This window comes from Rhodnius prolixus, unplaced genomic scaffold, assembly GCF_049639745.1.
Source record: "Rhodnius prolixus isolate KJV_2025 unplaced genomic scaffold, Rpr scaffold_10, whole genome shotgun sequence".
In the NCBI taxonomy this organism is placed as follows: domain Eukaryota; kingdom Metazoa; phylum Arthropoda; class Insecta; order Hemiptera; family Reduviidae; genus Rhodnius; species Rhodnius prolixus.
The window spans coordinates 26,469,580-26,488,394 of NW_027411615.1; the positions used below are offsets into that span (position 1 = coordinate 26,469,580).

At 29.8% G+C, this 18,815-nt stretch overlaps 3 protein-coding genes across 6 annotated transcripts in view; 2 read left to right on the top strand and 1 right to left on the bottom strand.

Moving 5' to 3' along the window:
• The first annotated feature begins 15 nt into the window (after positions 1 to 15).
• Positions 16 to 5,192, top strand: LOC141456662 (uncharacterized). Of its 3 annotated transcripts, none has more exons than XM_074132826.1 (4): positions 16 to 146; positions 2,833 to 2,925; positions 3,322 to 3,402; positions 3,519 to 4,963. In XM_074132826.1, the coding sequence occupies exons 1-3, from the start codon at positions 102 to 104 to the stop codon at positions 3,400 to 3,402; spliced, it is 219 nt and encodes a 72-aa protein (XP_073988927.1). In that variant the 5' UTR covers positions 16 to 101; the 3' UTR covers positions 3,519 to 4,963. The 3 variants fall into 3 exon arrangements, with proteins under 3 accessions (XP_073988927.1, XP_073988926.1, XP_073988924.1); XM_074132825.1 differs by having other exon boundaries at positions 3,322 to 3,398; XM_074132823.1 differs by lacking the exons at positions 3,322 to 3,402; positions 3,519 to 4,963 and adding an exon at positions 4,972 to 5,192.
• Positions 5,193 to 8,997: 3,805 nt separating this feature from the next.
• Positions 8,998 to 15,391, bottom strand: Pbp49 (proximal sequence element A Pbp49). 2 transcript variants are annotated; one of them, XM_074133848.1, is made up of 7 exons: positions 15,239 to 15,391; positions 14,779 to 14,982; positions 14,232 to 14,427; positions 12,260 to 12,550; positions 11,928 to 12,169; positions 11,017 to 11,124; positions 8,998 to 9,167 (listed from the first exon to the last, which is right to left on the bottom strand). In XM_074133848.1, exons 2-7 carry the CDS (start codon positions 14,973 to 14,975, stop codon positions 9,023 to 9,025), a joined length of 1,179 nt encoding a protein of 392 aa, XP_073989949.1. In that variant the 5' UTR covers positions 14,976 to 14,982; positions 15,239 to 15,391; the 3' UTR covers positions 8,998 to 9,022. The 2 variants fall into 2 exon arrangements, with proteins under 2 accessions (XP_073989949.1, XP_073989950.1); XM_074133849.1 differs by having other exon boundaries at positions 14,779 to 14,979; positions 15,157 to 15,295.
• Positions 15,392 to 15,524: 133 nt separating this feature from the next.
• The window catches only part of LOC141457202 (uncharacterized), a 477,911-nt gene continuing 474,620 nt past the window's right edge, over positions 15,525 to 18,815 (top strand). Inside the window, exon 1 of the mRNA XM_074133851.1 lies at positions 15,525 to 16,409. Within this exon, the coding sequence (XP_073989952.1) occupies positions 15,878 to 16,409 (532 nt within the window). The 5' untranslated portion in view covers positions 15,525 to 15,877. The remainder of the gene's footprint in view (positions 16,410 to 18,815) is intronic.

The following is an 18,815-nucleotide window of genomic DNA, read 5'->3' on the forward strand; positions in this document are numbered from 1 at the left end:
ATATCATTGGTTTTTGTGTTTCTAATGTCTTCCTTATTCTTCTGTTAGTTTATTGACCGTTATCCAGCATCAAGGGGCATTAAATTCTCTAGTATCCTATAATGAAATTTGTTTATATTTCTTATCTCTTTATTCTAATTATTTTGGTGAGTTTTTTTTATTTATTTTTTACTTTTATTGAAAATAAAAATCTTTTAAATTTGAATTAAGGCAAAAACTCAAGTTTCAAATGAGTATAATCATACTTGAGTTTCCTCTTTTACAGAGTAAATGAAATTTGAAAAGCAGGATAATTTCCAAAGTAGCAACTTTTTCGTTATAAAATTTTCTCTAAAAAATGAAAAAGTGATTTTATAGCCACTGCCAAAAAAACAAGCTTCTAATCTTGTAATTAGTATTTATTTATTTGATTTATAGGACTCACGTCCTGTCTCAAATACAGTTGGGTACAGCATAAATTAATACAAATATATACAAACATAAGCACAAAAAAAAATTGAAAGAAACACTTTGAGTTAGGTCATTGAAATAAGCTCAAAGGAATAGCTCCTTTCTTTTTCATGGTATTTTTTAAGCCCTTGAAAATAAATAAAAAGATAAATAAAGCCAAAATAATTAAAAAATAAATAAATTCAAAACATAAATTAATTTTTTAACTTATTAACTCCTCTCTTAAAGAGAAACATTCAAGACGCTTCTAATCTTTAAACGATATTTTGGCAAATTTATTATAAGAAACAAAAAATAATACAAACTCTAATGAATGGTTGGAACCAATGGCTAAACACTGACTTATTCATTAAATTAGAAACGAAAAACATTTTTAACATCCTCAAAATAAAATGTATTTTTTTATACCTAATTTTCGACCACATTGACACAAGCTGAATTATTTTTAACTCCCTAAATCTGGTTTGAATACTCCAGATTATAAATCTGGTTATAAATCTTAAGATTCTATCATCAATTTTCTTTAAAACTTCAGTTTTCTATTAAACATCAGTAAATCAAAATTATTGACATTCATTAATTATTAATCCATTAATCAAATTAATTATATTAATTGCTACAGAATCAATAAAACGGTTCTTATAAAAGCGTGATGTGCTTTTAGAAAACCCGCTAAATAATTTCCCAGATAACATTTTAATTAAAAATGATTGGGCTATTTATATTTAGCGTGTATAAAACAATAGTAGAGGAGTCATGAATACATATATTCTCTTAGTGTTCAGAATTTTTGCAACTAATTTCTCCCCATTAATCGTTAATTATTAAAGCGGCAATAACTAAGGTGTCAAACACCTTTCTAAGATATTATTGCTTAGAAATTATTGGAAATTTATGTCAATACATTTTATTAAATAATTAATGTTTTTTATTCTCATCATAAAACGATGAGCTGCAAATTAAAATAAAAGTTTCGAAATTCTAGCATCTCCGTGACGAAAATGAAGAGATGAAAATGAGTATTACTCTAAACTGAGGTGAATGCCCACAATTACATTTTAAGCCAGGAAATCTCCATTCACAGTGCATAATACAAGCAGTACACAAATTTAAATATTTTCCCAGAATTATGACGTCAGTCTTCATTAACACTTAATTACAGTATACTGTAATTAATCTATAGATGAATAGAACAAAATTCATTTAGCTTATATAACGCTAGAAAAAGCGTCAAATTATTTTAATAAACTGGTTGCTCAGAAATGTCAAAAGATTTTTTAAAACATAAATTATAGACATTAACTCACACTGAATCGTAATCACTTTGTGGTATTAAAGTAATAAATAAGGATAATGTTATACAACTGTTCATCAGACTACACGTCTTTTTTTTATCGGAATGTAAGCCTTGTTCAATAATGCAATTAAATTAAGATATTAGTTTGTTTAGAAATTGATTTTTATTTAAAAACAGCAGCAAGTTTTGCTTACAAATTTTAATTACATAATAAATAGCCTCAGGATTTGATTACATGTATGCAGTTCTTACGTGATTTCTGCAATAAATCAAACAATATTCTTTGAGAGAAGGAATAAGTTGAAAGTAATGCACTGGACTCGTAACGAAGGTTCAGTGGATCAAGTCAGCCTGCTGTTGTAGTTCGTTTTTTTTGTTTTTTGTGTTTTTGCTAAGAGTCTCAACAAATCACTTAAGATGAGCAATGTTATCTGAAACAACAGAATGTTGTAGGACTTTACCAAAGATTTAGGATTATTGCTAGAGAAGAATTAATTAAAAGTTATAGAATTTGTGCATAATTACATTCATTAATGTTTCGTTATTAAAAAAAATAATTATGGTAAAACTGGCCTGATCGCTTAACTCTCTAATTTTCAAACGTTACTTCTCTATTTTCTTAACGTATGTATTATTTAATTATAAATTTGTGAGACCATTTTTAAAATCTCTAAAATTATGCCCTTCCATTTTCATAAAACTTTTAATCTGATAAACAGTATAACGATAAATCCGCAGACAAAAAAACGGTGACCAAAATTGTTTAGCGGCTTGAGAAGAACCGCAAAGGTGGTGTATTTGGTTGGATAAATTCCTGGCCTTGACCTTCGGTTCTATTAAATATATGATTAAGAGAACTTTATAGTAACGGTAGTTAGATATAAAGCCTTAAGATTTTACGAGTATTACTTTTTTGCTTTTAGAGATACTTAGTTTAAAGGATTACGAAATGCAGAATATAATATTATTTTGTAAGAAAGTTTGTTTTGTAATAGGTTTTTATTTTTATTGCAACAATTATAAAGGCTACATATAATGACATATCATTTGGTCTTACTACAATTTTATTTTTATTTACATCATAGGTGGTGGGCGATGTGGACGCTGGTAGTCGCAGAATTAAAAGACAACAGGCGCCTCCAGTTGCAAATGGGGAATTCCTGACCCAAGCGTTTCAGGTAACTTAGAAAGTAAAATAAGCAATATTCACTTTGTATTAATACTCAAATGATGTAACAACTTGACCCACTGGTTTAGAGCTTGTTCACTATTAAAAGGCCCACATGTATTGCTTTGCACAAATATACACTAACGGTAAGGGCAATGTAACATAAGATACTTTACAAAGAAAAAAAAACTAAACAAAAATTAAATAAATCGTACCAAATTGTTTAAAATTTAATTATTGCACAAATTTTGTTTCCTAAAATTTAATTATTGCACAAATTTGATTCCTATTTGCACTTAAAGGTCACTTAATACAAAATAATGCCAGAATTAATCAACCACTGAAAAATCTTCATGACTCTAACCGAGTGGCTTCAGCAACAGAGTGAATATTAATATTTTATCAGGTACCAATACGCACTTTAAATCGAGTTCACAAGATTCTTCAGACAACTAGAAGAGCTGTCCTCTTCTTAAGACGATTGTAGGTATATATCCAAATAATTATATCAATTGTAAATATATTTTCTGTAACCTTAATAATTTTACTAAATTCATGAAGAATGAAGTTATATAATTTACTTATTGGTTTGTTTTACTTTAGGTCCCAATACGGACGTTAGATTCGGTGCATGATCTACTGCAAATTACTAGACAAAGAATTCAAGCTTCGCAGCAAGCTCAGTTATCCAATATTCTCATCAATCCTCAAACTTTCCCTAATTCGTTTACCAGATTTGCTATCAGAAGAGGTTTAATTAGATTCATAAGATTTCGTCTGTAATTTTATTACTTAACAGTATATAAACTGATGATCTAAGTAGACTGTTAATATTTGATCATTGAATAACTAATAGAGATCAAAAACTATTTGTGAGGCAACTTGACTAGTATCATGAAAGAGAAGAGGGTGAACATCAAATAGTGGAGAAGTGCGGAACATAACTGCATTTCACATAATCAAAATATCTTGTATTTTGCGGGAAATAAAAGATAACTTTAAAAGATAAAAGATAACTTTAATGTACAAATAATTAAAATATTAATGTCAAATTTTAGGTTCAATTTTATTTTTCTTTTTGTCAGTCAAACTTTGACTAATTTCATTTAAGAATTACTGTAATTGAAAATTCGATGTAACAATGTTAGATTAGCATTGAAGGAAATATAGAATTCTTATAATGGAGCAAAAAATATAAGTCGTTTCCATTCTATTGGGGTTTGCTCGTTATAGGCATTATTTAATTATAGTTAATTTAAGATTAAGATTTAATTATAGCCATTTCTTAAAATTAATTTTGTTATTAAATAGATAAGCATTTTATTTTTTACAATCAAAAGTTCTACAGTTAGATCAAGAATTATTAACTAGTCTTGGCTAACGATTTAATTCTAAACTTGAAAACATCTCTACATTTAATGGCTATTTCAATGATGATATTCATCAGTGCTAAAAATCAGATATCTATAATTTTAAACGAGGTGGTTTCCTTGTTATATGAATAACCACTTTTGTTTACAATATAAATAAATTTTAGTAATTGTTTAATTAATACTTGTTCTTTGAAGTAAGTTTGTCGAGGAGTATGTGATGTGACTGAAAGCGTGAACTGGAATAATTGCAATAAATTTAACACTATGTATATAAAAATTCTGTATTAAATAACTTTCTTACAAGGAATTTGAAATTTTTATTTTCAATAATAATAGAAATCAAGTTTAAATGGAAAATTTAAAGTTGAATTAAACATTTCTAAGTGCGGGCAGAAATAAACTTTTAAATAAATCAGATGTCGCATGAGAATATGGCGCATATATTTGGTACACCACTGCTTAATCTCCATAGAGAGCTTTACTCAGTATTGCTTTGATTCTTTCTTTAGTCTATACTAACATTAATGAATTCATGTATGGGAAGTTAACGCTACTTTTGAAAAATAACTTTTGGGTGAATAACTTTTTCTTTTTTACTCAAAATATTTGTGAAAATATTATTTGACCATTTATTCTACAGAATTATTACGCATATATTTAGTAGATTGTTCTATGAATTTCAGGTCCCAGTTCAAACACTAACGGCAGTACTTAACTTACTGCAAGCTACAAGGGGACGTATTCAAGCATTCCATCAGGCCTATCAAACTGCTCAACAGCAACACCCAAATCATCATTTGAATCCCCATTTTACTTTCAAACAAAAAGATAAAACGAATTATTCATTTAATAGTAAAGCTCTTGTACAACCAAAAAAGAATAGAAAATAAATTAATATTCTTTATGTATTTTCAATTTTATTTTCCCTTTTGAAGTTGGATAAAATGAAACATATTATATAATATCTTTGTAAAAAACGTTAAGACTTATTTCGTAGTTTAAGATTGGTCAGGTGTGTAGAATCACATTCAAACTGTGTGATCAGTTGTGTTTATAACTGAAGCCACTTGCGATAAAAGTTTACAAGTCTCCGATGACTTAGAAAGTTCTGTGCTTTGTTTTTCTGATTGTGTTCTTCTGGTTCATGAGATATTATTCTCGTTCATGCATTTATGTTTTGATCAACTTATGAAAGAATCCGGCTCATTTAAAAAACTAGATAAGTTGAATACAAAAATTAATGTGATTAATGAAGTAAAGAATTTTTTTTTTTTCATGTAATATTCTATTTTAATGCGAGGACTATAATATAACACCCAGAGATCGGCTGGCTAGTTTTGGAAATGGAGTAGAAAAAAGGGAAAAATGGTAAACCATTGCTAGAAATTCCTTTTTGTTTCATTCTAACATTCTTTCTTAATGCCAGATTGGAATAATACACCTTCCGGCTGATAGTTTTGGATGTAGAAGTTTAAGAAAATATTAAAATAGGTAAATCATTGCTAGTTTTACTAGAAATTCCTTATTTTCTACTTCTAACATTCTATTTCAATAAAAGGGCTTGATCATACCCATTAGGTTTGCTAGTTTTGGAAGTGGAATTTCAGAAAAAAGAGAAAAATTCTAACTCTAATTCTGGCAAACCACCTTGAACTAACGAACTGATGCCTACTGATGGAATACCAAAGAGAGAACCTTCCCCATTCTTCGTCAAACTAAAGGAAGTTTTGCTATTTAGAACCTTATCCTCTTAGTGGTACCTCCAAAGCTTGTCAACTACTCTTGTACTTACTTTCCGGATCCTAGAAATAGAATACAGAAGAGAGAGAACCGTCATAATTGTTATTTTTCACATTAATCTTAGAGGTACCTCCAAAATTGGCTATCCACACTTGTACATACTACCTGTAAATTAGAAATAGTATACAGGTAAGGCAAGATTCACTATTGTTGGTAAAACTAAAGTTTTAGAAAGAGAAGTTCGGAAAAAAAGGAAAAGATGTAAAATCTAGCCTAGTTTTATTAATATTTCTTATTTCTAACATCTACAGTTCGATTTTTAGGCCAGAAATAGATCATACCCATTAAATTGGCTAGTTTTGGAAGTGGAATTTAAGAAAACAAGGGTACAAATGTAAAATTTCTTCTAGTTTTACTAGAAATTCCTTAATTTAACTTCCAGTGTTTAATTTCAATGCCAACGGCGGATCATACAAATTAGGTCGGCTAGTTTATGAAATAGAACTTCAGAAAAGACGGGGGAAATGGAAAATCTTGGATAGTTCTACTAAGTAATTCATTAATTTGAATTTGCTGAATTCGATTTTCATGCCAGGGTTAAATCATACATTAAATCATACTTAATCTGCTAGTTTTTGAAGGAGAAGTTTAGAAAAAAAGGAAAATCACTTTCTTAGAATAAAGACATTATTAATTGTTATAAATGTTTTTAATAAAAATAAGTTGCGCAAATAATAAATAGAGACATATGTAGTAGATAGATTGACCAAAAAAAAAAAACAAATAAGTTGCTTGTGGCACGGTAAAAATTAAGTTAATTATAAGTGTAAGATAAAAAATTTATAAACTTATATTTAATGTAAATTAAATAAAAAAACTAGTTGCTGAAATGGGCACTAGATAACAGCACTTACTGGACATTAAAATATAAGTAGTTTTAGAAAGCGCCGTCAGAGAGCAACACTTACTGGATATTGTACAATTATTAGTTTTAAAAATGACCACTAGGTAGCACTGAAACCCTTTTATATGTGATTAAGAAACAATTTTCATTCAGTACGATCTGAACATTGGTAGAGGGAAGATCGCTCTGTCGCTCGTCGCTCCAAATATGTCAGTTTGTCATTCTTCAAACATTAACCATGAAAAAAATTCATGGAATCTCAATAACAAATTTAAGTATGTACAATACTTTGTTTTATGTACACAAAAATAAAAAATGGAGGTTTCAAGTTTGGAGCTTGAATATACTCAACTACTGTTTCATTAGTTCGTATTAAAAGAGAAATTTTTATATATTTAGGAAAAATTATTATTTTTATTTTATTATATAAATAATTCTCTAAAAAATAAAATTACTCATGGAGCAAGGAAATGCGCTAAGGTTTAAGTACAGGTAAGAGTGAAAAAGTTGATCCAATGATCGTTGCAGTGTATTTACAAAATTTACACTATCCCACCTCAACCCACCCAGCGAACTTCACTGCTTAAGTAACAGCCATGACAGTGTGACCGCATGGGAAGGAAACCTCATTTAATTGCAATTTAATAATAAAAATCTATTTTATTTCAACTTAATTCTATTATATTCTGTTAGCAATAACATAATACCACGTTTTAATAAAATTCGTAATTAATAAAAAGGTACAAGATGGAAGATAATTAAAAGAAACATTGAAAATTTTAAAAAAATCAATCAGTTGAAGAGATGTCTACCAGGTAGCAACACTTTATGATAAATGTACAACTTTACAGCTAATCCAACACTTCTATTTATTTTATGTTCTTCTTTTTTTTCTTTATTTTTCCACCAACTCATTGTTTCCGTAATTTTAACGGCTTTATTTTAATTCTTTTTTTAAAAATAAGAATTATCTAAGTTTTCTTTTTTAACAATTAAGATTAACCGAAATTGACAATAAAAAGCAAGATATATAAATTCAGCAAATATATTTATAATTTGATGAACAGTTTTGCAGATTAGTATTAGCAGTATGGCTGTTTCAATGTGAAAATCATTATTCAATAAAATAAAGTTTTTATAAGAGTTAATCTTGAAATAAAAAGTATTACAAATTGTAACTTAACCGTTTCTGAAGGTACATTTTTATTTTACAGGAATGAGGAATGAAAGGAATAAATTAAAAATAAAATGTTAAAATTGAAATGTATCGTTGATTCTTGATAGATTTTGCACATGCATCTATTAACAGAGATGATTTATTATTTTAAAGATACGTATATGAATCTACTTTAACCACACTTCCGACAAACAGAATCGAATTAAACAAAATTTAATATTGATTACTTATGCTACCTAGTGGTTGTATTTTGAACTATTTAACTTTAATAGTTTTTAAAGAAGCCGCTAGATCGCATAGGCATGCATTTTGGGCACATAGAAAATATTGAATTCAGTCTCGCGAATGATTTAGACTTTTAGAGGTATTATTTGTTAGATATATATTATATTATTTTGAATTCTTCGAATAATTATGTGTTGTATTAATTAATAAATTGAATTCTCTTTATTATAAAACAATATAATATGAGTATAAAACAATTTCTTCTAAAAATTTATTTATTTTTAATCATAACAAGACCCAGACTTAAATGGTCAAAGAGAAGTTAGTAAATATTTTTGTTCTTACGAAAACGAGACTTCTAGTCAAATTTTTAATACAAGTGTGCAACTTTTTATCAACTATATGTTTTTAAAAAAACAACACGTTATCTGTACGACTGTTCCCCTCCAGAAGCTTCTGGCTAGAAAGGTCAAAAACAGCACCTGAAGGACTAAAAACAAATGTAGAAATTTTGAAAAGAGCAGTATATATATCTTTAGTGGACACAGTCATGTAAGTCGGACAATTTAAGTTGAAAATTATAGACATTTTGGTTTAAACTTTATCAAAATTAATATAATTATTTGTATTAAAAGTTCATTTAAATGGATTATTAAATGAATGTACACAAAATTATGATTGTTATATTTTACAGTAAAGCAATTCGATCGACATATTTATAGACTTTAAAGTTGCCCTCTTTCTGGTAGCCCTTATAATGGTAAAGAAATAGACAATAGGTGCACATGTACATTTTTGAATAAGGAAGTCTATCTGAGTCTACGACAATATATCTGAAAAAAAAAAATAAAAAAAAGAATACATTAAAACAAAAGTGTATTATAATTTTAAATCTATTATAGCCTAAAATTTAATTGTAAATAATGAAAAAAATCAAAAGGAAGGCAGGTTTTTTTCTTATAAATCTGTCCTGCTATAAATCAGACGAGTCTGGAAAATATGATTAAGTTTCCCTGTTTTGGTATTCAGGACGATCATCACCTTGCCACAGAATACACTCAAGACACTACAGAAAATCTTTTCATGATATTTTCAAAATGCCGTATTGCAATGCCTCTTAGAGTTTGGCATGTCGATTGAGGATAATTTCGCTCCAGATTACTCAGATAAGTTTCTACCTCAGATGGTAATCATTCACCAGTAGTTTAGATTAGCACACATGCAATATTATGCGCACCAGACCAAACATCTCACACATAGTTTCTATTTTATATATATATACAGGGTGACCAGAGTTATATGCTCTACCCACTTTTTTTTTAACAGCGGGAAATTTCGAAAAAATAAAAAACACGTATTTAATCATTTTTAGTCTAGTTTATTTTCAGTGAATGACCCATTTTTTTAAACCCCTGTATCTCGAGATACAGCATCCAACTTTTGTTTTTCAAATAGGACGTTATATTTTTTGTTGCATATTTTTGTAGTATTTGAGCTCCTAAAAACAACAAAAAAAATTTTTTTGAAATCGGTTAGGTTTTTCAAAAGTTATGGGTATTTAAAATATGAAAAACAAATTTCAGTTTACTCTCAAAATTACGTTATTTTTTTTAAAGAATCTATTCAAACTGGACACAACCAACGGATAGGCAAGCCAAAACTCTGGACTCCCACGCTCTGCTTGTAGCAGCACTTATGGTGGCGAAGTCAAGATCTAGGCAGGCTAGAGTTATTCGACGTTTCAGATCATCGACTGAAGCCACGGGATTAAGGATACTTTTCACTTTATTTTTTTAGGTATCCCCACAAAATATAGTCCATTTCGGTTAAATTCGGAGATCGAGGTGGCCATTGGATCGGACAATGAGTCCCTAAGCACTTTTAATGGAAATTTTTGTCCAGGTAACCTCGAACCACTCTCGCCGGGCAACCATCTTGTTGGAAATACATATCTAGCCGACGTTGTAGATGAACATCTTCAAGCGGAACTGGCAAAATGTCTCTGAAAAAAAAGTTGGATACCTTTCACCAGTTAAGTTCTCTCTGTAGAAGTATGGGCCGATTAGTTGATTTCCTATAACTCCACTCAAACATTTGTAGGAAAAACAACCTGAACGTCGAATAACTCTAGCCTGTCTAGATCTTGACTTCGCCACCATAAGTGCTGCTACAAGCAAAGCGTGGGAGTCCAGAGTTTTGGATAACGTAATTTTGTCAGTAAACTGAAATTTGTTTTTCATATTTTAAATACCCATAACTTTTGAAAAACCTAACCGATTTCAAAAAAAATTTTGTTGTTGTTTTTAGGAGCTCAAATACTACAAAAATATGCAACAAAAAATATAACGTTCCATTTGAAAAACAAAATTTGGATGCTGTATCTCGAGATACAGGGGTTTAAAAAAATGGGTCAATCAGTGAAAATAAACTAGACTAAAAATGATTAAATACGTGTTTTTTATTTTTTCGAAATTTCCCGCTGTTAAAAAAAAAGTGGGTAGAGCATATAACTCTGGTCACCCTGTATATATTATTTTCTCTATTAACTACTGAAATTTAAACACAGCAAGAGGTTATTTGCAAATTGACACACCAAAGAAAAATATGTACATTTATGTTAAAAAGTCTGAATAAAGATTCTATTCTACTGCAAAATGATTTAATATTGCCCTAAGTACTCACTTTGCTAATCTTTTTTTGCAAATTTTGCAATACCTCCCTCTGAGATTTGCATAACTCTTCATTACCGGATACGAACTATATACTTGAATATCTCTAAAATGCAATAGTCTGAAACAGAATTTGCAGGATACAACATAAAACTATCTGGTATACAATATTTACACATTTTTTAAAATAAATATCCTATTTCATTCAGGTGGTATTCAGATAGCTTATTTCATTTTTTTGGTATCCCAATGTCTTCAGTAGAAAAGAAAACTCCCGCATTGAAGTTCTTCTTCTTTCTTGGCGTTACGGCCCATGAAAAAAGGGTCTTAGCCTCCTCAATTTCCCAATTTCGAGATGTATCAAGGTTTTGCAGTCTAGGGTTGTCCACCCTATACCCAACCACCGATACAATAAGGGACCTTGGATTTAAAGAGTATACTCCTTAAGCCGAAGCTATCTCCAAGGGAAGGTAGCCCTTGGTGTTCTTGTTTATGTGAATATAGTGTAAGTGCATTGTGTCACTATTCTATAGTGTTAGGAACCCATGGGATTGCAACACTCAGGAGCTGCATGTAACAAGGACTCACTAAATATATATAATATCTAAATAAGAATTAAAACTCTAATAATAAAATAGTTCATGGACAATAATGGTACCAATAAATTCTGCAATGGCAGAATTATAGAATAGCAGTAATATATGCAGCATATTGCAGTATTAAATATATTTAGATGCATTTATAATTGTAAGTGAGTGACTAAAATAATCCGAGTTGTGAGTTTTACTTTGCATTACGCCAGAATTATTGCACACAGAGGAAAATATAATGCATGAAATATGAGGTCATTAAAAACAAAATGACCTCCAATTGATAATTAATTATAATAGTTACAAAATTAGAATATAATAAATTTTCTATTACCTGGCGTCAGTGAAGAGGATCAAATGTTCGCAGTTACTAAGATGAACGTAAACATACGGATAGCCTAGTCTCAAATTCAACTGGCTAAAAGTTGTTTCTTCCATTTTTTCAACTCCGTCAAACTCAATATTCTTTTTTTTACCCCATTCTAAGATCGGAGCACTATAGTCTTTACATGAATCATATCTTTTATCTATGTAGAATTTGTTGTCAATATAAAACATTCCAGATTTAAATACATCCTTAAACAGATACAATCAAAAAATTTTTTTTATTAATAGTTACTTCAAAATTCTAGCTTATAACAACTTAAGTAAGTTGTAAGAACTTACCATAGTACGAACTCTGGTTTCTGTCCATGGATAAGCGCTTACATCTCCTTCAATACTTTGAAAATCTCCTTGGCATATGATTCTATCTTTTAGAGAGTCTAAAGTGATAGCTCCAGGTACAAGAAATTCTTGACTTACATGTAGTGGTCTGGGACGTTGACTTCTATCGCCAGCTTGTAAAAATGACCTATGCTTAGCTGGTAAGTAGACTCTAACAGTTAATAAATAATCTTGGTATTGTAGCATATCTTCTTCATACTTTTTGTCCTCTGTTCTATCTATTTTATCTTCCTATTGATGAATTCAATCAGAAATTCAAAATTAACCTTCTATAAAAAAAGTGATTACATAAGATTACAAAATATAATCATTAATAGGGTGAATGCTTTTATAAATGAATTTCTTTAACAAACTTACAACGAACCCCAGAAACCTTCCACATGTTTACAAACTTACGTCGTACATTAACCAATTCAACTCGTAAGGGAAAGTGGATGAGCCACTTCTTCAGGGAATTGAAAGACAATTATTTAATTTTGGAGACTCTATAGGAAAATAATTTACACACAAAACAAGCCATTCCTACAATCTACTAATAAGAAAGATTTTCCAAATTAATGTTCTGCGAAAGTAGGTTTCAAAAATTTAATGGCAACTTAAATTACATCTCCTGCAAATACAAGGAAGCCATTAGTGATGAAGCTTTTACGAGAGCGAAGAATCAAAATTAACCCATATAACAACGAGCGCTATCCATATTAAGGGAGAGGTTACAAGCAGCATTAACTTCCACTACAACTGAAAAGCAGAAGAATGGATATTAGCCAAATTATCTTAATAAATCCATCAGGAAAAAAAAAAATAGTTACATTTTTAGGAAATGGATTTACAGTTAAACGGCATCTTTGTTTGGTATAGTTCTTCTGTACCTTTGAAAGAGCCAATTCTTCACGAATCCGATCACTTGGTAGTTTTTACGATTCCAACAACTATCAACAGTCTAATTATTTATTTTTATTTTCAGGAGCAATTAACCACTTTACATTACACGATTAATTACAGCACCAATAAAAGTTTAAGATAAAACAAAAGAACAAATTTATAACAAAAATTGTAATTTAAAAGGAACCTTGAACATATTCATATAATTTTACAATTATATAAATATGGCTGCTTTAGTCAGATACTTTACATTAATCTGCATAAATAGAGTTAACCTATAAGGACCAGATTTAAAGGCTAAGAGTACATAGTCTTTGCCTGTTTTTCAGGAAACCATACTTTGGGTAAATATTACACTTTTGAGGGTTGAAAGTATGTCAAGAACTGCGCTTTCAAAAACTAGTAAAATCGTTTTTGGCAGTAATTTCTCATGTTATTTTTGATACCATCATTAAAGATGAAGTATAAAGCTATATTTCGAGTTATTAAGATATCACGAGAGTGAATAAATAAGGGAGATTTAAAAAAATTGACACAATTTGCAATATAGGCTTGTAGGTATGAACTATAAAGACTAAATAGCCTAGCTTTGGTTAACTGCATTCATGATTTTTCGAATCATATAAAGCTCGTTTACACACACAAAATGTTCCAAACCTAAGGAATTATGGTCAGCAAAGGATCTAATAACTGGCAGAAAGATAGTTTATAACAGTAAATCAATCACTATGGGATACATTTTCAAAGACAAAAAAAAAGTAAATTACATTTTTACTACTCCTTTTTAAATCTAAAATTAGTAATTTTAAGTCAAACTTCAGTATCGGACCTTGTCAGCTATCGCGCTGTATTTTTAGTACATTTTTGAGCAACAATAGTGATCCAAGCATATGTGAAATTCATTAAAGGGAGGTTCAGTTAATTTAGTAAGGACAGAACTCTGTAGTAGCTGATGAAGGATACAAAAATAGGGTACCATACCTATTCTTTTTGTATACACTCATTATTATTTAAAATATTTAGTACTTACTAGATCTTTTTCTCCAATGTACCTTAATTTTTTTGATAAAACTACTTTGTCTTTATTGGTACGTTTTCTCAAGGCATTCACGCTTTTAAGTGTATGTAAATTTGATGGTATTTCGTAAGCAAGAAAATCACTTTTAAATCCTTCAACAGGTATGACAAGTTTATCATTATCTGGCTTGGGTTTCAATCCAACTAAACTGGAATATAATTAGCATTTATTAGTAATAAAAATTCATTAGATGAAGCATTTAATATAATTACACTTAATTGAAAGTAACAGCTAATCAATTGTTTCACACAGAATTCTTGCAGAATATTGAACACTTTTCATGAATGGATAACAATAATACCATACATTAAGACAGATTTTGAGTAACAAAGGATTCTGATTTCAATCAGTGAGTTTTCTAATTTTGACGTTGCTAAAACTACTCTTAGACCTTTCGTAAGGAAACACTTCAGAACTAAACTTATTAGCTAGATCATTCACATAAAAAAGTAACTGACTAATATAACTAATTAATATAAAATTATGAATTCTTAATTACCTGCAAGCTTTGTTTAGCTCTTTGTATTTGCTATCTTCAATGTTCAAGATTCGTCTAATAACCAGTTTCTTCAACAATGTCTTACAACATACGTTAACTGTTCCTTTCAGACTGTTTGAATATAGTTGGAAAAACTCGCTAAAGTTTATTTTATCACTTAAAAATAATTCTTTTTCAGGCATATAAATCTTCTCCATTATATTACTGAAATAAATTACGAGAACTCTTAAAGCGAATAGTGAAGATAATTAAATCATTTGTTGAAACATTTTTTTTTTGTATAAATATGTAAAAAAATAATTCAAATAATGTAAGATGAGTTCTTTAAACTTGAATGAATTAAAAACTTAAATTTAAAATGAATTTTAAATTCACACTTTCAGGAATTACTGAACCATTTAAATCGTTTGTATTGAGAGGATAATAGTTTATTGGGTAGAATTTAATGGATTAAACTCACTAAGGCAAAATGCACAGATCCCAGCACTCGAAATAAACAAAATGCAATAACCAGAAGTGTACCTTCCCCTTACAGGTTATAAGTTTCAAATAAAAGTGATCTAAACAACTTAATAATTCTTTTTTAAAACAAAAATGTTGGTGTTTTTGAAGGAAGAAATAATACTTATTGAAATATTGATTAAATAATTAATGAAAATTGATGAAAAAAAGTGAGGCCTGAGAAATTTAGTTCATGACTACACCACTAGATGTCAGAAGCATTCATAAATCAGAACTGCATACTGATGCGACTTGCGCTCACATGACGCTGATATCGGTATCCCCACTTCCTTTCCCCTGTTTGACAAAACACATGGTTATCCTAGGCGTCTGCAGCTGCGTGCTTCAGTTTGTCCCAGTCCGTTTAATGGTGGAGTGTATGATTCGCATCGATAAAAAAAAAGTGTTTAATGCGTAAACTACCACTGCTGGCAGGGCGTGTTTAATAATTTTAATCATTAATTGCACACACTTGCGTTCGATTTATAAATCCTCTGGTTGTGTTTTAGAAGGTGTTATTTATTGTTAAAACATAAAAGTTCCCCGAGTAATTCACCGGGTTGCTACCCCTGCCGCACCCACTTCTGTGTCAGAAGGCATGGATCATGACATCAACTTTGCTGCTCAATGCCTGATCGAGATGTCACACAGTTTAAAGTCATCTCCGGGCAATTTAACCAAACCAACAGCACTGGATATACTTTGTGATCGTCAACCAAAAGGCAATTATAAAGCAGTTATTGTGGAACCAGTTAGAAACGGTCGGGTAGATTTCCCAGAACAAGAAGAAGGTTCTGAGTCTGGCATTGATGGTCCTGAAGTGAATCAACAACCATTGTATATGGTAGCTAGAATATTGACAGATCTTACACAGATAAAACAGGAAACAGTGTTAGAAGAGGATGTACCTACTGAGGTGATAGATGATGAAGAACCGGTGGATGTTCTAACCGTTGATATAACCAGTTCAGACTTTCTTGAACAGAACTATACTAGGAAATCTGGTCGGAAAACTAAAGGATCAACTACGCGTTCAGTGTATCGGAAAATTCATGAGTGCCAACATCCTGGATGCAATAAGGTTTATGGGAAGAGTTCACATCTGAAAGCTCATTTAAGGACACATACAGGTGAGTTTAAAATAAGTTTTATTTTTCTGCATTATCCAAAGATAGGGTTTAAAACATTTCTAATTCCATTAGCTAGTTGAAAGTTTTGTTTTAAGTGCCATTTTTATTTTTGAATTTATTTGAAAAAGTGTTAACGAACAATGTGGGCATTTGAAATGATTTAGTGGAGAGTGCCAGGCTGGTCACCGCCCCCTTCTGGACTACGTGTGATACTCAGAGACCCTTCCGCTCCGTTATTCTCTTATATTACTGCAACATTCTTTGGCAATGTCGCCCTTCTCTTGTTTCTCTTTCTCTTCATTCCTTTTATTATTAAATTTAACTAATTCTTTTTTTTTATATAGCACAAATTCATTTTAAGTTATTTTGGAAGGTTTAGCGATTTAAATTTCTTCAATCCTATATTTTTATTTATTCAAGCACAGATAAAAATAGCGTTATTTACTAAATATAGTAGATTGAATTTCTCCAACTTCTTGATGAAAGTAACATTTTTTACAGATTGAACTGTTGCAAGTGTGTACGCTTAGTTTAGATTTAATTTTAATTACATTTCTAAGAAAATCTTCTCTCATTAAAAGAAATTTACTTTCCTTTACTTTTATTTAAATGTTTTTTTCATACAAATTAAATGTCTTTAAATTTACGATCGAGTCAGAAATGAAACCAATTTAATTCTGTTAAATCTATCTATTCTCCTTTCAAAGAATCATTTATTCATCCTCTATCACGTATTTACATTTTCTCTGCTATTACATCGTCTAGAATTATAAGAGAGGAATCCTTTATACAGTTTTATTGATTAGCTAGGCATAATAAGTTTTTTTTTTTTTTTTTACTCGCTTATTGATTCTTTAAAGTAAAATATTTTGGATTAAATTATTTAATAATGTTTGCTGTGGTATTGCATTAAAGGAAAAAAAAGGTGTAACGGTTAATCCATTCAGTGAATTTGACTTCCGTTTTAATGTTTTAGAAATAATTAAAATATTTTGTAAAATGAGATCTTTATGTCCATTAATCTTGTCTAAAGGGCGTTCGTTCACTTTGCATTGACATTAATAAAAGTGTTTTTTTGCATTCATTAAATTAATTGTGTCTCCAGAAATAAATTCATAGACCTAATTGTGCTTCCTAAAGTTAGTAGTACCGATCTAATTAAGAATGTAGTAAATTAAAAGCAAAAGACAAAACAAATTGAATCGATTAAACCTTTTGGTAAGGGAACCATGTTAAACCGAAGAAAGTGGCACTCTTTTTAGCAGCAGACCATTTTGATACCGTAGATGTTAAAGAGTTTGAAATGTTAGACTGGGCTACACGGTAAAATATTATGGTACATACCTCAAGTGGCTTGGTCAGGTGGGATTCAATTAATATTTTAAACTTATAGACAACATGTGACGTAATTACGCCCCCGGTGCTTAATCACTTATTTTGTATTAAGTTCAAGTTTTGACTCATAATTATTTTTGAGCAATTCACCAGGTTAAACCCCCTCCTTTTGTGGATTTTCTTTGCTAATGATTCGAAATCTTTTCTGTAAAAATGTGATTCGATTTTTTTTTGGTAAGAGAGCAGCCAAATATTATCCTATTTATAAAACTGTAATTGTTAAGTCTTGACGTAAATATTTAGGGTTCAGTAAGTTGTTACACGTTTCTCCTCTAAAATATTTTTTTGTTTTGGAAAAATAACTAAATTGGAAAGTTTTCTAGTTTCGAGAGAAAATTTAAAGCAAAGGAGAGGCAATAATTAAAAAGAAAAATCGGGTAAAATGGAAAATTTATTTTACGCGGAAGTACTGCTCATTTTTTTTTACTTCTACGGCGTGTCTCCACAAAAACTTTTTAGCGATTAATTATTATTTTTGTAAATAAAATCATGCTAACATTAAATTGAACTTGAAATCTTTCAAATTGTTGGTAAACTGTAGACAACTGTGTGTTGCTCTCTTTGAAATGGTTGAATACACAGACTGACCTGACCATTCAGCAGTATCATTGTTACTGTACCTCTTGAACCCTTTGCCGCTGGGCCTACCAACAAACCAACTCGTCGGTATTCAATAAATACAACATCCATGCATGCATGCATTTCCAAGAAATTATTCACCCTTCTTTACTTTATATTTCCTGCATGTTATTTTTTTTTTTTACCATTTATTATTAACAATTTTCTTAATTTAAAAAAAAAATAATAAAGTTCTTTAAAAATAAGTTCTCAATTCATAAAATAAAATAAAAAAATGCGTATTCATTTTAAAGACGGTTTCTGCCTTGAAGTGGGCGTGTCCCTTATTCATGAAGCTAGAGACCAGCTGTACTTGGATCATACTGTAATATTACCAACTGGCATTCTTTTATTAATTTGTCCTTTATTTATAATTGCTAAAAATTTACAAGT

Coding starts and splice junctions, on each gene's coding strand:
- LOC141456662 (XM_074132823.1), top strand. CDS start 102: ATGAAATTTGTTTATATTTCTTATCTCTTTATTCTAATTATTTTG. Junction 147..2,832: donor TCTTTATTCTAATTATTTTG/GTGAGTTTTTTT, acceptor TTTACATCATAG/GTGGTGGGCGATGTGGACGC. Junction 2,926..4,971: donor TCCTGACCCAAGCGTTTCAG/GTAACTTAGAAA, acceptor TATGAATTTCAG/GTCCCAGTTCAAACACTAAC.
- Pbp49 (XM_074133848.1), bottom strand. CDS start 14,975: ATGGAGAAGATTTATATGCCTGAAAAAGAATTATTTTTAAGTGATAAA. Junction 11,125..11,927: donor ATCCTCTTCACTGACGCCAG/GTAATAGAAAAT, acceptor ATTCTGTTTCAG/ACTATTGCATTTTAGAGATA. Junction 9,168..11,016: donor TGCAAAAAAAGATTAGCAAA/GTGAGTACTTAG, acceptor TTTTTTTTTCAG/ATATATTGTCGTAGACTCAG.